The 16,736-nt window shown below is 45.2% G+C and overlaps 1 protein-coding gene across 1 annotated transcript in view; it reads left to right on the top strand.

The window, feature by feature from the left end:
- HECW1 (HECT, C2 and WW domain containing E3 ubiquitin protein ligase 1) overlaps positions 1-16,736 on the top strand; it is a 436,937-nt gene that overhangs the window by 199,575 nt on the left and 220,626 nt on the right. Inside the window, exons 2-3 of the mRNA XM_026502740.4 lie at positions 7,684-8,008; positions 15,584-15,691. Coding sequence (XP_026358525.3) covers positions 7,684-8,008; positions 15,584-15,691 — 433 coding nt within the window. The remainder of the gene's footprint in view (positions 1-7,683; positions 8,009-15,583; positions 15,692-16,736) is intronic.

The following is a 16,736-nucleotide window of genomic DNA, read 5'->3' as shown; positions in this document are numbered from 1 at the left end:
CCCAACCTGCGTCAAGATGGCCCCGTCCTGAGGAAGAAAAAGACATATCTGAGACTGAAAAGGGAAAGACATCTGTGCGTTCCTGTTCATTCTCTGTCCCTGTCTCGGTCAGTCTGTCCATCTATCTGTCTGCCTTTCTCTCTCTCTCTCTCTCTCTCTCTCTCTCTCTCTGTCACACACACACACACAGACACACACAGAGGAATACCACTTTTAATGACCTTTCTTTTCAAGTAGATCAGAAGGAGACGCTGCTAAGGGTCAGGAATTCCCCTAAAATTTACATACAAACCCCACCCCCACCCCACCCCCGCTGCCACTTATCTTCCCCTCTCTCCTCACCCACACCCCCCACCCATCATTTTGGCCATAGTAACTGCCCAGATTTCGACAGCTTCATTCTTGAACATCTCCAACCATAATCCTCCCCAGTGGCTCGGAGTTACGCCAGGAAATTCCATGTTAGACCAAAGTGGTAAAAGTTGCATCTCCCACACAGCACGGCCAGGCCTCCTGCTCCCCTCTCTTAGGCACAAGGAGCAAGAAGGGCATGGGAGCAGCAAGGAGCAAAGACTTCTCTCTGCCACCATCTTGGGGGCCCCAGAGAGAAGTGGGGGTGCGGGCTGTTCCACTCACTTAAACCTTGGATTTTTTTCATTAGTGGTAAGGTTTTTTGTGTCCCTAAAATAACTTATTGGACTATCATTTAACAAGTCCCTAGTCTGTTAAATCATGACTTCCTATGTGGATAGTCCCTGACTTGGTTTGATTTGCTTATTAAAATTTCTTCCGCCTAATGTTCCCTTCCTGTCGGCAATGTGTGGGATTCTATTTCTTCTTCAAAGAAAAGGAACCCACACAATTTAGTTTATATAATTTTGTGATATTCTTCACAATGTCCAGCACCAAACAGCTCTTTCAACACATGGCTTTGAGGCTAAAAACACAGTTTTGAGGCACAGTTTCAGAGACAGGTGTGAGGAGCTGAAGAGCTGGACAGAGATGGTCACATGGCAGCCGCCTCCCACTTTCCTCCTCAGAAGTGCTTAGCCATCTGGTGGGTCGTGGCCGCCTCTGTCCCATGACCTCACTCACACACAGCTGTTCCCAAGCAGACGGCAAAGATACAGGCAGGACTCGGATCTCAGGATGTGAGACACAGAAGGGAATCCAGGAGTGGGATCTCATCGCATCCCCACCTCTCCCTTCTTACCAGCGTCACTGAGGAACTGGTCACGGGGGAGTCTGGACAACAAGCCTTGTGCTTTAGGCAAATGGCCCCTGAGAAGCGTTCCTGAACTCAAGCAGCAGAGCAACATGTCACGGCTCTGGGACACAGGCCTATGGGCCCCAATCCAAAAAAACCTCTACTGAGCACCCACTACATTCTTACCATGGAAATGCAGGCCCGGGGCGGGGGGGGGGGCGCTGGGCAAGGCCCATGCTCTCCTGGCACTTGCTTCTTAGTGGAGGGGCACTGATAAGAAGTAAATGAGCCAGTTGCAGATAGAACAGGTCGTTGACGGGGCGCCTGGGTGGCACAGCGGTTAAGCATCTGCCTTCAGCTCAGGGCGTGATCCCGGCATTATGGGATCGAGCCCCACATCAGGCTCCTCCGCTAGGAGCCTGCTTCTTCTTCTCCCACTCCCCCTGCTTGTGTTCCCTCTCTCACTGGCTGTCTCTATCTCTGTCGAATAAATAAATAAAATCTTAAAAAAAAAAAAAAAAAGAACAGGCCGTTGAGGCTCCCGTTTATCTGCGTCAAGGCCAGAGAGAGAGAGAGATGAGGTTGAGAACAGGCACTGAATCGAGAGCAGGAGGATTGGGGCATAAGGGAGTGGAATAAGCCAAGGGGGCTTTTGAATGTGGTCAGCAGGAAACACAGCTATACACAGCCCCAAAGAGACTCTTTGTATTATCACCTCAAGAATCTGCCACTGTTTGTGAGTTTTAAAACATGTTTTTTTAAAGGTAATGTTCACCATCATGTGGTGTTCTCTGATGAAAGTCTAAAAGGAAGCTTTTTATTAAGAACTTGGAGAAAAAAATTCAAATATGCTGATCATGAGAACTGTGCTTTCCTGTTTTTTAAATTTTCATTAATTTATCTGAGAGAGGGAGTGAGAGAGAGCATGAGAGTGGAGTGAGGGGCAGCGGGAGAAGCAGACTCCCCGCTGAGCAGGGAGCCCGATGCGGGGCTCGGACCTGGGGATCATGACCCAAGGAGACGGCAGACACCTCACCGACGGAGCCATCCAGGCGCCCCGAGATCTATGCTGTCCTTACATCTTCTTAGCAGTCAGGAATATCAGAGGAGCGTCTGAATCAATTTCTGCAAGTTTCTCTGCCCATGTTAGAATTTGGAGAGACTGCTTGAGAATGATAAAAGTGCCCACTTACAGTCACACAGAATAGGCTCAAATCCCCATTTCCCGCTGTAAGAGGACCTTGGGAATGTTTACTAACCACCATTCTGAGCTGGGTTTCACCAACAAGGGAGTAGTGATACTTGACAGGTTTTTAATGCGGTAACGCACCAAGTTCCCTGCATAGAGTGAACGGAACGTTCATAATTATTGTCCTTTTTCGTATTGCTACTTCCTGCTGTCTGGTCTCTATTGCCCTATTTCCTTGTACATTTCTTTTGTTGGAAATTTTCTCAAATCCGTTGTTAGAAAGAGAAAAGTTATATATAATTTTTTGTAAGTTCCATTACCTCCCTGATGGCATAACCAGAGCTGAGTGTAGGATAAAAAAGCTTCAGGCATCTATTTGCTCAAAATAAAATTTGTTCCTGAACTCAAAAACTGTTATGCTCTTCTTCCAGGTAAATAATGCCACTTTCCCTAACCTCGTCTCATATACTTTAATGAGGTTTCCTTCAGGGCCTGTGTTTTCCACTCACTGTTTTTGATTTCTTAGTGTAGAAGCAATTTTTAAGAATCATTTTCTGTATTACAGATATGGCTTTTGTCCACTTTCTTTTCATTTCTGAGATGGTACTCACTCACAGCTTTATGTATTTCAAAACAGAAAAGCTATTAATGACTTCGTCAGTTAGAAATCGACACAGCAGAATCTTTTGTTTTCCTGTGTTCTGAAAAAAAAAATCCATAATAACATGTGCCTTCCCTAGAAGTGACAATTTTTTCTTTTAAGATTCCATCTCCTTACGTGTTTTGTTTTTGCTCTGTACCATAACGCATAAGAATAACTTAAAACATTAAACATGCAATATCTGTTGGAAGATTTTTTAAAAATCCAAAACATATCACTTAATTAAAAACATTTTTTAACAATTTAAGTTATTTAAGTTGGAATGCTAAATAAGTAAACAAAACATCGTTGGATCCTCAGCTCCAAAGAGGAAACCAGCCAGCAAATGGAATCTTACCCCCATGAGGTAGGTCACAATGTGATCAGATTGTCTTCAGTGGCTCACTCATTGGATTCACTTTTTCAGGGATCAATTAAAATCTGCACTTAACAAAGCCCATAACTAGAGACCCTTGGTTGCAACCAATAATTGGAAAATTACAGTGTCACTGAAACGGTTACTAATATTCTTTCAGTTTCTTACCCATGTCTATTGCCCATCACCAAGGTAAGGGAAAAGAAAAGACACTCGAATTACTTAGTGGGATGGAGAAAAAGAGCTGGAAGCAATTTAGTGATACTATTGACGTCCTCCTCGTACATAATGGGAAAGCCACTCCTGCTCTTTGCAGGGAGGAAAGAGAAGGCAGGTTTCTGTCCCATGAGATTCGCCTTAGAGATTAGGAAGAATTTCGAGGTTGTAAGACAGTAGAATCACTGTCTGGGAAGAGAGTGGTCTTTTATCCAGGGCTATTTAAAAACAGGACAGCTCCTCCTCCATCTCCCACAGTTCGGATGTGAACAGAGAATGATTAAATTGTTTCTTCCAGCTGGATGAGTCTATAGTGTGAGCTTGGAACACTTGTGAATGCCTGGGGAAAATGTAGCCACAATGGAATCGCGCGTTGGGAATCAACTATCCACCTGCTGGGTTCGAGAGGCAGCTGTTGTGAGCCTTTTAACAATAACACCTGTTTAGGGACATGATGGCATACAGTTTCATGTGAGCCTCTGTACATAACTTTTGTCTCTTTATTTTCTTTTCTCTCTGCACTATCTACTAACTTATGTCTTTCTATATATTATCTATTTTTAATAGCCAACTTAAACCCTTTCTGCAAAAAGAAGGGACATCACTGAATAAAATAAATCATATTAATTAAAGTTTTGAGGGCCTTTTTTTGTACCAGGAGTCATGCCAGTTCCAGGGGATATCAAGAGCAGGGAACACTGGCTTGAAGTCTTTACTGCTTAGGGATGTGCATGAATTGGTCAACTGGAAATCATACAGCAAGACTCTGCAGGGGAAGGGGATTCCTTTGGGATCACAGAGCCGAGGCCCATATTTTGAGGAATCGGAAAAGGATGCCAGGGGAGGTTATAGCAGAGTTGGTGCTGGGGCATAATCTTGAAGCAGAAATACAATTCCTGCAAGTACAAATGGAGAGGAGAGGGTGTGGACAAAGACGAGGGTGGGGAGGGTGGGGGAGTGCAGTCTTCAAGGAGCAGCTTTGAGGCTGCGCTTCTTATTCCGGGCAAATGCCATTATTCCAATCCAGTAAATTACGGACAAACGTCTTCCTTGACAATGTTTCCTTCTGTGCCTTTGTTCCCATCACGTGGACAGTGAGCACTGGTGTAGTTTGACAGTTTCAGGAGAGTTGCCTGGTTTCCGGGGAATTCTAATAAAAATACCACAGCAGAAGTGTCTTCAACAAAAGAAAAGAAATCTATAATCCTTTTTGAGGCCCCGACTGATACACATCGATAAAATTCCCTCAGGCTCAACATTAATGCAGAAACATCCTATTCAAGCATAAACCTTCCAGATAAAGGGAGCCTTCCTCTCCAAAAAATTGGTATATTGGGTACCTTTATAAATACACTAGACTGTTTAAGCTTGGAATTTCAGTTTTGCAAGAAAACTTGCGGGGCCATGACTAGAAACGATCTGGGGACTTGTTGCGGAAGGAATTTAGCGTGAGAAGCTCTGGGGATGATGTGAGGAGACCCTTGGTCAGTGAGTGAGCCTGGCCGATGGCCCAGGACCTGTGTTTCAGCGAGCTTTTCTTAGTAAAGCAATACCAGGAGTATTTTAGTAGATTTTTATTTATTGAGTACCGACTATGCTAAGAGCTTGATTTGCGTCAAGGAAACTGAGGACCAGGAAGATTAAGTAAAATGTCTAGCGATACCCAGGTTGGAATTTGGTAAGTCCGCACCAACATTGGTTTAACCTGTAATCATAAATTGGACTATTTAATTCCGGGTTGTTTTTAATCTCCATAGTAATACCATAAGATGTTATTCATAAAGTATATGTAAACTGCAGAAACGTTATGCCCTAGCAGCAGCCTTTCTTTTTTTGGAGATGTTACAAAGGTCTCTGGACACGGGGCGCCTGGGTGGTTCAGTCGTTAAGCGTCTGCCTTGGGCTCAGGGTGTGATCCCGGGGTCCTGGGATCGAGCCCCACATCGGGCTCCTCCGCTATGAGCCTGCTTCTTCCTCTCCCACTCCCCCTGCTTGTGTTCCTTCTCTCGCTGGCTGTCTCTCACTCTCTGTCAAATAAATAAATAAATTCTTTAAAAAAAAAAAAGTCTCTGGACACCCCCCCCCCCCAGGATGGTCAGGTTAGTGCCGTCCTCTCTGAACAGCTCAGAAGAGCCAGGGGGCCTGCTGGGTGCATGGACGGGTCATGCTCCCTGGGCTTTACCCATCTTCCTGAGAGGAGGACTGGTTTCCAGGCATCACCGTGGTCTGTCCATTTTCATATTGTCACAATGACAAGCATTTTGAAAAAAATAAGACCATATGGTACCAATAGTATGATGAGATGCTTTCTGAAGTCTGGCTTTTCTGCCTATAGTAATGCCATGGCTACCGCCAGTGGGGCCTGAGGAATTCCTAACAAGAGACTCAGATAATGAACGGCTAGGCCTGCCGCGTGGCCATTAAGGACTGAGATGGAGAACGCCAACACTGGGCTTCATCAGGTTAATGGACTTTTTACACGTGCCTTGGTCTTGGAGGATGGAAAATGTGCAGGCCTAAGTGACGGCGCAACAGACTCAGGCAATCTAAAGAGCAGAGCAGACTGCTGCTGAGGCCTGGGCCTCGTGACCAGTAAATAGAAACTTGCATTTGATGGATGTGTGCAATCAGGAACTGTCCCTGGGATCTACACTGCACGACTCAACACGTTCTCAGGCTTTAATCTTCTCTCCTGTTGTCTTTTGGGGGGTTTTGTTTTTGTTTTTTGTTTTTTCAAGAAAAAGAGAGCGAACAAGAGCAAGGAGTATCAGAGGGAGAGGGAGAGACAGACTCTTAAGCAGGCTCCATGCACGGAGCCTGACGTGGGGCTTGATCTCACAACCCTGAGATCGTGACCTGAGCTGAAATCAAGAGTCAGATGCTTGACCGACTAAGCCACCCAGACGCCCCCTTGATCTTCTCTTCTTGAAAACAGAAGTGTTCTATTGTAGAAGAGCATGTACTTTTATAGCCAGGCACCCCAAAATTATACATTTAAATCTCAACTTTAATATACTTGGATGAAGTCAGAATCACCCTTCCTTGTTTAAAAAAAAAAAAATCCCTGTGTTAGTTCGATATGATGTTTTTTCGATATGATTTTTTTTTGTTTTTTTTTTAAGATTTTATTTATTTGACAGAGAGAGAGAGAGAGCCAGTGAGAGAGGGAACACAGGCAGGGGGAGTGGGAGAGGAAGAAGCAGGCTCTCAGCCGAGGAGCCTGATGTGGGGCTCGATTCCCGGACCCTGGGATCATGACCTGAGCCAAAGGCAGATGCTTAACAACTGAGCCACCCAGGCGCCCCTTTTCCCTGTGTTTTAAAAGCCGTCTGTATCCAGAACATTCCGGCTATTGCTGTCCGTCGGCTCAGCTCCTATTAAGTGCTCAGTGTTGCAAACAATAAAAAGCGTGTCTTTTTTCTCATCAGATACGGTGGTTTCTGCTCCGAGGCAGTCATAGTCCTCTGAGATGGGATTTTGTTGAAAAGTATGGTGTCGGAAGATTACTGAGGTATTGGAGGTCCTTAGTAGAAATCTCAGATGGCTGGGGACATTCTGTAGGGTAGAGAGTTGTAACGGAGGACTGGCGGCCTCAGCCAGCAGGGACCACCTCTCATTCCAGGCTGTGTGTAGGGTCTTGAATGCTGCAGGGATCACGAAAATGTTCAGTGATAATAACCGTAATACCCTAACGAAGGATAATATTAGATCTAATCGAATGGGTGCTGGATTTCTCAAGAGATGACAGCTTGTGTGGGGGCAGCCCACCGCCAGAGCCATTTGGGCCCCTCTAATACCCACGGGCTAGAGGGAGCGAGGAGAGACAGACTCCAGCAGAGCATGGAAACGCACGGCCCCTTGGTGAGCTTGCATTTTTGTTCTTGCCTTCCCCGCGTGAAGCCCAAGCAAGATGCTCTATGCTGTATTTCAGATCTCCCTCGGAGAGCTGCTCACTCACAGCTCGTTTCTCCCAGCACATCCTCCTTTCTCTGCGCAGACAGTGCTTATGCAGCTGGTGTCTTACACCCCTGCTAACTGTCTCTTTGCCCCCACAGAATCTGTACCAGAACAGGTTTTTAGGCCTGGCCGCCATGGCATCTCCATCTAGAAACTCTCAGAATCGACGCCGGTGCAAGGAGCCGCTCCGTCACAGCTACAACCCCGGCCAGTTCCACAGCATGGCCATTAGGAACGGCCCCCATGGCACCGTCACCATCCCGCGCTCCACCAGCGACACCGACCTGGTCACGTCCGACAGCCGCTCCACACTGATGGTCAGCAGCTCCTACTACTCCATAGGGCACTCCCAGGACCTGGTGATCCACTGGGACATCAAGGAGGAAGTCGATGCTGGAGACTGGATTGGCATGTATCTCATCGGTGAGTACACCAGCCCTTAGCCAGACCAGCCAACAGCGCGCTGCAGACAGAACGGTCTCCGCGGTGGGGTTTGGGTGTTCAAGGATATCATTCACCATTGACTTTTACATATGCTTTAATATTTCAACAGACTCACACGATTTGCAGTCAGATGGGGTATCCGCCAAATTCTCGCACATTGCAGACCGTGCACTAAGGCTTCTCTCGCTATCTCCATTCAGTGGAAGAAAATCATAAGCTAGAAGGGCCAGGCAGGGTTGAACACAATGTCATTGCCATTTGCAAATATAGAAGCTCTTCTACTTACCAATCAGTTAGTATCAAAAATCCGTTTTCGAGTTCATGTGTTCGTAAGACCAGAGCCACGGATGGGTGCACTCCTCCGTGGAGGGAATGTCACTTTGTTTCCAACATAATCCTGTGCCCCTTCTCACCTGCGCTTTCAACATTTCACTGCTCTGTATTCAAAAGATGTAACTGGATCCAACGTACAGCGAGGCTGAGGAACAGAGTGAGAGCTGAGAGGAAAACGCACAAGTCTGTGTGCTCCAGAAGACAGAGCTCACAAATTTGAAATCACCTGAAAAATGGATGTGATCTATTGTACGTGATAGAATCAGGTGTGGTGGAAATTGGTGCATTTACACTTGTTAACCAGAAAGCTAAGGTGTGGTTGCTGGGGGTGTCTCTAGAGTCAGGCATCAAATTCAGGGGGAGGCCAGGCCTTCTGCTGTCAGTCTGTGCATGGAGCAATTTACACATTTAGATCCACAATACCCATTTTAATTTCATGGAATAACACAGAAACCAATGGATTTATTATGAGTATTTTACAACCTGGACTGTTTTTCTGATAAAATAAAGGGGATCTGATCTGACTAGCTGTCAGAGAAATATTTTTAGCTCTCTTAAAGGTTTTGAAATCAGCTTGGCTGGTGTATTTACAAAACACACGGTATTGTAAAGATGGAGAAATGCAATTTTTGAAATTTGTACGCAAATAGTGGCGACTAGATAAATTGGACTTAGGTAAAATTTAATTTGCTTAAAAATAGTTCTTGAATAATATTGTTTGGATACCATCAATCTACAACAGAGCTTGTAAACTAACAGCCCTCCAAGCATATTTTTAGTCCATATTGTTTTAAATTTGATTAGTTATCAACATTGAAAAGTGTAGAGATTTCACATTGAAATCCAAATTTCTAGCTTCTGTCACAAAAGCCCTCAATCTGGCAGACTGAGCCCATAATTCGACTTGGCCTTAGTCAACTAAAGTGAAGCATTAACTGCTTCGGGTAGCCTGTCTGTACCCTTCCGTTCTGCCACAGCCTCCCTCCCACCCATCACTACTTCCCTTAGGAATGTTACGTGTTTAGCACGTGAGGCCATTAGATTTTTGGCCACAGACAAGAGCACCAGAAAGCCTCTGTCAGGGACAGAGAGGGGCAGAGGAGGTGGAGGAGGGACGGAGACTTAGGACCAAACTGGGAGACCACGTCACAGAAGTTGAGAGAAGGTGGTGGAGGAAGGAAGGAGTGGTCAGCAGCATCGAATGTCGTGAAACTCTGGGAATGAATCAGCTCTGGCGTTAACATGACATTTTGACTAAGACAAAAGTAAACACAGCTCATCATCTTAGAATCTTAGCTTGACAGTTTGTTCCTCTCATAGTAGCTGCATATATATAACTGTGAAGTTATTTAATGCGAAACGCCAACACTTTCGGCAACATAGCATTTCAGAAATAATTTCCAAATCCAAAATTATCTGTGAGTCTTAAGCGTTCGTAATTTGTGGGTCCTTAGTAACGTATCTGTCGGCTTTGCAGTGCCTGGCCAAAGATCAAGTCACTGATGTAGGCCTAGAATTTTTAGAAGGGATGATTTAATTTAATCTGTCATTTTGCCGTGGAAGTAATGCCAGTGCAGGGGGTCCCAAGGCCACACAGCTGCCTGGCCTGGTGTCACACCCCATGCTGCCCATTGGAACATCCCAGCACATTCTAGTGCAGTATCAGGTATCGGTCGCTCCACGTCCGCGGACAATCTGAGTGCCTAGGTGAGGCCAGGCTTGTGGTGCTTTCAGCCCTGACCTTGTTGCTCCCCAGGCAAACGTGACTTTTCTTCTGCCATAGGAAGAGTGAGACACCTGGATGTGCAAGAGGATGTGTGGCCTTCCCACTGACCCCAGTGCTGTCCTTAGCCAGGAACCCAGTGAGGGGGCAGTGCCAGTAGCATCACCGTTACTATTATCCGTGAAATCCCATGTGGCTGCGCTCCTTTCTGGAGTGTTCATGAGCGCGAGACAGTGTGATAAAGGATCCTCTCTCCCAGTGACACAGAATGGGGAAAGATCATGTGGTTTCAGGGACAGTCATACCCTGCCACTGGCCAGATGGAGGGCCCCTGCCAGGTACCGTCGTCCAGAGATCCAGGTTTCCTATCTCCAAGACAGAGGGGGAAACATAGCTTTCTTCTAGAAGCATTGAGCAGAATTGATGCGACACTGCACGTTTGCAAATGCCTGTGGATCGATACTTCGCGTCTTCTTCTACCTCGTCAGGGAGCTCGTTCTCTGGATGCGGGATGGCAAATTACCTTCATTCCCAAACTTCGTCCGAGGCTGTGTCCCTACTTTGCCCAGTTCCATGGCAGCTGAGTAACAATGGTAACAGTTTCCAAGAACCGTGCAGAGCAAGGACACAATTCTGATACATACAAGTTTCAGTTCACAGGGCGCCTTGCAAACCAAGGATTTTCTCTCTCTCCTGTGTATTTAATAGGTAGAAAGTTTAATCCGGTATATTCTGACTTTCTGTCTTTTCTGATTTTTGAATGAAGTGTGTGCAGATTTGCTAGTAAAAATTTTTTTGGATTTTAATCTTAATGTAACTATCTCTACCTTTACTTCTGTCGATGTTATGCTCGGTATATGTTGATGTGAATTACCAAAAAGATTCATGATCTTTTTCCTCTATAATTCCTCAGTTTATTATTACAGCTCTGTCTGTGTTCCCTGTGCTACTCTTTGCCTTGAATTCTCTTGTTTTTTTTTTTAACTGTTTAAGATTAGTCTCTCAGTTTTCTTCTGCTTCACACTTGCTTAATCTTTTACTTTTCTTCATTTTCAGACTTTGTCTTTTTTTTTTAATGTACCCGTTTGTGTGTGCCTTTGTGTTCTGATCTAGGGGTCTCTGGCTTTTAATTGGCCAGAAGAGCACATTTCCATTACTGTATTTACTGTTATATTAAGACCTACTTTTACCATTTCTTCATATGCTTTATTGACTGCATTTTCTTTTTGTTTCTTTTGTTTTTCTCTTTTCTTCTTTCCGTTAGATAGATCTATCAATTTAAAAATTATATTGTTCTTATAATGAATGCTTTTAATCCTAGACCGGACGTTCTCAGTCAAGGGTGTTTTTGCCCCCACTCGATCACCAGGAGGCATGAGTTCCTCCGAGAAGTGAAAGCCAGGTTGCATTTTTCTCTGTTGGACTTAGGAGATGTAGGTAGGGCATCAATTCTCTTTTTTAACTGATTCTGTGCTCACTTGTCCACACTGCTCTCCACAGCAATGGTCTTTTTGTTGTACATTTTTCTATTACAGATTCGGGTATAGAAAGCATAGCTTCAGTTTTCATTTTGAAGACAAAGCAAGAGAAATACATTTCATGCTTCTCAGGTGTCCTGTTTCTATAAACTTCACTGGAACTTTCTGATACAAATTTTTAACAATCTGTAAAGACCCTTTCTTATTTTTTTTTTTATAGATTCTATTTATTTATTTGACAGAGACAGCCAGCGAGAGAGGGAACACAAGCAGGGGGAGTGGGAGAGGAAGAAGCAGGCTCCTAGCGGAGGAGCCTGACGTGGGGCTCGATCCCAGAACTCCGGGATCACGCCCTGAGCCGAAGGCAGACGCTTAACGACTGCGCCACCCAGGCGCCCCCCTTTTCTCTATTATTGACTATGGAACAGAGAGTAGGATTCTACACGCTAGAAGAAATAAATATCATTCAGCGAATAGAATCTTTTTTTTCAGGAACGTAATACATCTCTATGTGTTCTGTACGAAATGAGTCATGACAAAACTTTGAAGAGTACTGGCCTGCGCTAATGTTTTAGGTTACTATTAATGGATTTTCATGTCCATCATAGAGCTTTGCCAAAAAAGGCCCTGTTGTTAGCCCAGACTGTAAAGAGAAATACCTACTTATTAGTGATGTCTGACACTGTTCTAAGTCCACTACCTGTATTCATTCATTCAGTCTTCACAACAGACTTTTGAGGTTGGTATGGATAGCGTACCCAGGTTGTAGTGAGGAAGCAGAGACCCAGAGGGATAAAATCAGATGCCTAAGGTCCCATGCCTGCTAAGGTAGCCTAGCCTTCCTGCCTCAAGGGGCTGTAAATATCCCTGTAATCACACAAACATTGCTCTCATAAAAAGACTTCCACCGTAACAAAGAACATGGGAAAAAGAACTTTGGGACATAGGACCCAGGAGCTGCCAATCCTCGGGGTAGCATAGGGCCTGTCTGGACCCCCACCATCCATCTCAGGCCTCTTCTCCAGTGCCTTCTTCTAGCCCAGAATCTGGTCCTCAAAACTGACATGTCTCACGCTCCCGTGCAACCGTCTTCCCCCTTCGTGAGATGCACTTATGCAAGATGGGGAAGGAGGAAGTGAGCTCTGGGGTTCCTCCTACTGGTTAGCCTGTGGCTAACTCAAGCATGGCTTTGAGAAATCCAGGTCTCTATTGGGGTGCCCTGCCGTCCGCTCAGTCACTTCATGGGCAACGTGGTGGTGGCCGATACTCATTCTGCCACGGGCTGGTTGCTCTCTGTGAGTGGGGCGGGAGCCCCTGCTCTCCTGCTCACTGGCTGTTCTATGAGGTTCTTGAACTCAGCAGTTCCCATGAGGCCTCTCTGAGTGAAGCAGAAGCAGGGAGTTATTCTGGGGCTATTTCCAGAAGCCCATCCTAGAGTCCATTTCTCCAAAACCCAATTCTCTGCATTAAATCTCCTTCTGCATGAAATATCTGGGCCAGTTCTGGTTTTCTGCATCTGACCCCCACAATACACTTGATTTCCAAGCAAAGACCAGTAACTTTTCTAACATTTGGCAATAAATGCCTTTGGGGAAGGAGCTGACCTCTCAGCACAGATGGCCCAGGCAAGAATATAGACTGTTCTATTTTCTCGCGTGGTATTTGTTATGAAGTATTATTAGCGTAAGAGAATGCACTACTTATCAGGACCAATTGACCGTCTCTTAAAATGTGCTGCGTTTAAACGTGTACAGTGACATATATCTTGTTCTCTTTAAAATGTGTGTTATTTTGCCATCCTCATTAGTCTTTTCTGATTCTTCCTGCCTACTCACCCCATCCTTTCCTCACTTGTGCCCCAATTCTTATACTTACTGTAATTTAATGAAATTGCCTATTTTCTTGAATAAATCCCCAAATCTATTAGAAATGTTCTGAGAACATAGACCGTATCTTGTTCACCAGTGTGTCCCCACAATGCCTCAAGTGGAGGAAATAATACACGATTGCCTAATGCATGAATGAACATCCCCTTTCTAGGTATTATTTACATGGATACCTGATTGTAATTGTTGAAATGAATATTCTGGTGATCAGAGTGGATAGATTCGAGTAAATACCTCTCCTTAGAGAATTGCCATAATGAGGCAAATCTCTATCTGCATGTGAGACTCGTTATATCTGTACTGAAGACCCAGGGAGCTAGGAAAATATTATGTCTTTTTTGCAGAAATGAGGCAATTACTGTAAAAGACATATTATGCAATCATCTTCATAACCCAACCAGGGCTGTGAGCACATACTGTGAATATTAAGACGGGCAAATTTTGCAACCAAGTGGTTTTCCAGGGGATACAAAGAGTTCTTGCCATTAATGAGGCAGAGACAGTGTTGCTTTGCCAAATCATCTTTGCCAAAGAAGAGACGGCCAAAACTGTGCACTCAACATGGCAGGTCACAAGCAGGTTGACCAGTTATCTCATTTAGTCCTCCATTAGGAGGTCCCAGTTATTAGGACTCCACGCCCCCACTTTGTAGGTGAGGACCCGAAATGGTAGACGTAATGCCATTGGTACACAGCACAAAGGGCCTTGAGAGCTGGGTCCTTCAGCTGCAAGCCCTGCCCTCTTTGCATCTCATTCTAGGCTGTTCTCCCAGTCCAGTCAGATGCAGAAGGTGAACCTCAGGGTATCTAAGTTACAAAAAGGATAACAGTGACCTGGCTCCTCTCTGCAGAGCTGGGGCTTGGGGCCTGCTCTCAGTTTTCTTTATTCCTCTGTCACTGGTGGATTTGGATTCTCAAACATGGTTTTCCCACAGCTTCAGATCCATTTAGCGAAAGTGGTTACTTCCTGGTGCAGTGGAAACTGCCAGAGCCCCATAGATGATCAAAGTAAAATTCATATCCCTGCCTTAGTCTGCACTGAAAACGTGAGGTCTAGCACCAGAGAGGAGGAAGTCAGCTGGGTCTTCAGGGATCGGTCCTCTCCAGGAATGCTGGGTTCCTCTCTGGTCACCAGCTGTCAGAAGGATATTGTCAGTTGCAGTGTGATGAGCAGAGAAAGAGCAGGAAAGGAAGAGTACACAGTCCCCCACAAGCTCCTCTCAGTGCCACCATGCAGGAGCTCTCCCTCAACTTGGGTCCTGCACACCATGTCAGAGCCTCTCTCTCTGCCCTCCACACACCCACCCGCATCTCTACCCTTGTGGCTTCTTTATCCCTCAGTGCTTCCCTGAACCCCTGTTGGCCTCCCTCCTTGAAACTCCCTGTCAGAGCACCCCGTTCTTTTCCTTCCTAACCCCTATCACAAGTTGTAACCATACCTTTATTTCTTTCCTTGGTGTTTAAAGTCTGTATCCTCAATTGTTTGTAAGTTTTAATTGAAAAAGGACCATCTTGGTCTTGCCCAACCATGGCTCCTGCCATGGCAGATGGTTGGATCTCAATACATATCTGTGGAATGAACTGATGAATGTATGAGTGCATGAAGGATGGTTGGATACATTCATGGATGAGTCCCAGGTATTACAGGATGATAGGTATTCAGGCTGGAGAAGAGATGCTATAGGTTGGAGCCTATGATGACTGGGACCCAAATAGAAAGTGTGATTGGATGTTTTCTTTATGACTTATTCACAGACCCAAATAAAGACCAGCTACTGAAAGTTTCAGGAGGAAGATTTTCACACTCAGATTTCACACACGTGAGGGCTGTTCAACAGTGAAATGGACTGCCACAGAAGCAATTATTTTCTGTTCTTGGAAGTGTTCACAAACCAACTAGATGATCTTAGGAGTATTGCAGAGTGGGAAGGAGATTCCTGCATTACGAAGGGGTTGGTTCGGAGGGTACCTGAGGATACTTGCAGCTCTCTGATTCTGATTCTAGGGGCTTTTTCTTCTGTTGAGCTGGAGTTGGCATTAATATCCTTTGCTCTTTCCCCCTTTTTTTCCCCCTCAATATGCTGTTAGCTGATATATTTTTTCTCTTCTGCTTTCTTTCTTCCCTGGGAATATAGATGAGGTCTTGTCAGAAAACTTTTTGGACTATAAGAACCGTGGAGTCAATGGTTCTCATCGGGGCCAGATCGTCTGGAAGATCGACGCCAGCTCTTACTTTGTGGAACGTGAGTACTTTTCCCATTCGCATTGCTCAGGATAAAGCGGAGATCAGCAGCTTTGTTCTCTGTGATGTTGCATTGTGCTCCCTTAGAAATGCCACGTAAGAGAGCCACACATTTATGAAATGCTTCAAAATAGTAAGAAGTGAGCCCTAGAGCAGTTGGGCAACAGCCATCCAAACCAGCCCAGGGGGCCGTTCCTTTTCGTTTCAAAGAGAAGTTTGGCTCATGGTCATTCATAGGCCTCTGGATTCAGGACCTTTGGCTTAGATCTCTTAACTTTCACCCTGTGGCCCCTCCAGTTGCTCTCTAACTTTGCAGTAGTTGCCCCTGCTGTATCCTATCATCCAGTTCTGGCTTCGCTTGAGCCCGTTCTTCAAAGCTCCCTGCTCATGGCCCCATCATGTTCGGGAGAGTCCACGCTTTGCCCTGACCTTTGACTCCGGCCCCGGTTCCCCAGGATGCTGATGATACATGACTACCACCAGCCTGTTTCTTTGATTCCTGATCTGCTGACATTTCTGGGTGTATAAACGGGTCATCATGTATTTTACTGAGATATTTTCTAGAATTTTCTTCTGTCTTTGAAAAAAATCGTTTTTACAGTTAAAGAAGGATTCTTTTCATAGGTCCCCATACTGGTATATTTCCCATTGCATGAAGGCCTCATGTTTACCAGCCGAAGGAATGCACAATTGACCCTTATCTACAAGTCCTTCCCTTCCACTTGGGTACTGGAGAGTGCTAAATGCACAGGTCCCTTCCTGCAAATTCTTGTTCATAGCAGGGATTCGGTCAGTGTAACACTTCTGAAAGGCAATGATGAAATACTCCTTTGTTCCAACTGTCCAGTTCTCAGAGGAAAGCATGTGGCCAGACACCCAAAGTTGTCTGTTACCATTTGACTCATTGTTCAAGCAAAACTATATGCTCTGATGGGTAGTAAGGAGGGCACGTATTGCACGGTGCACTGGGTGTTATACGCAACTAATGAATCATCAAACTTTACATCAAAAACCAGGGATGTACTGTATGGTGACTAACATAATAT

Source organism: Ursus arctos, unplaced genomic scaffold, assembly GCF_023065955.2.
Source record: "Ursus arctos isolate Adak ecotype North America unplaced genomic scaffold, UrsArc2.0 scaffold_3, whole genome shotgun sequence".
NCBI lineage: Eukaryota > Metazoa > Chordata > Mammalia > Carnivora > Ursidae > Ursus > Ursus arctos.
The sequence above is the reverse complement of the archived record's forward strand: the minus strand, read 5'-3'. Positions and strand labels throughout refer to the sequence as shown.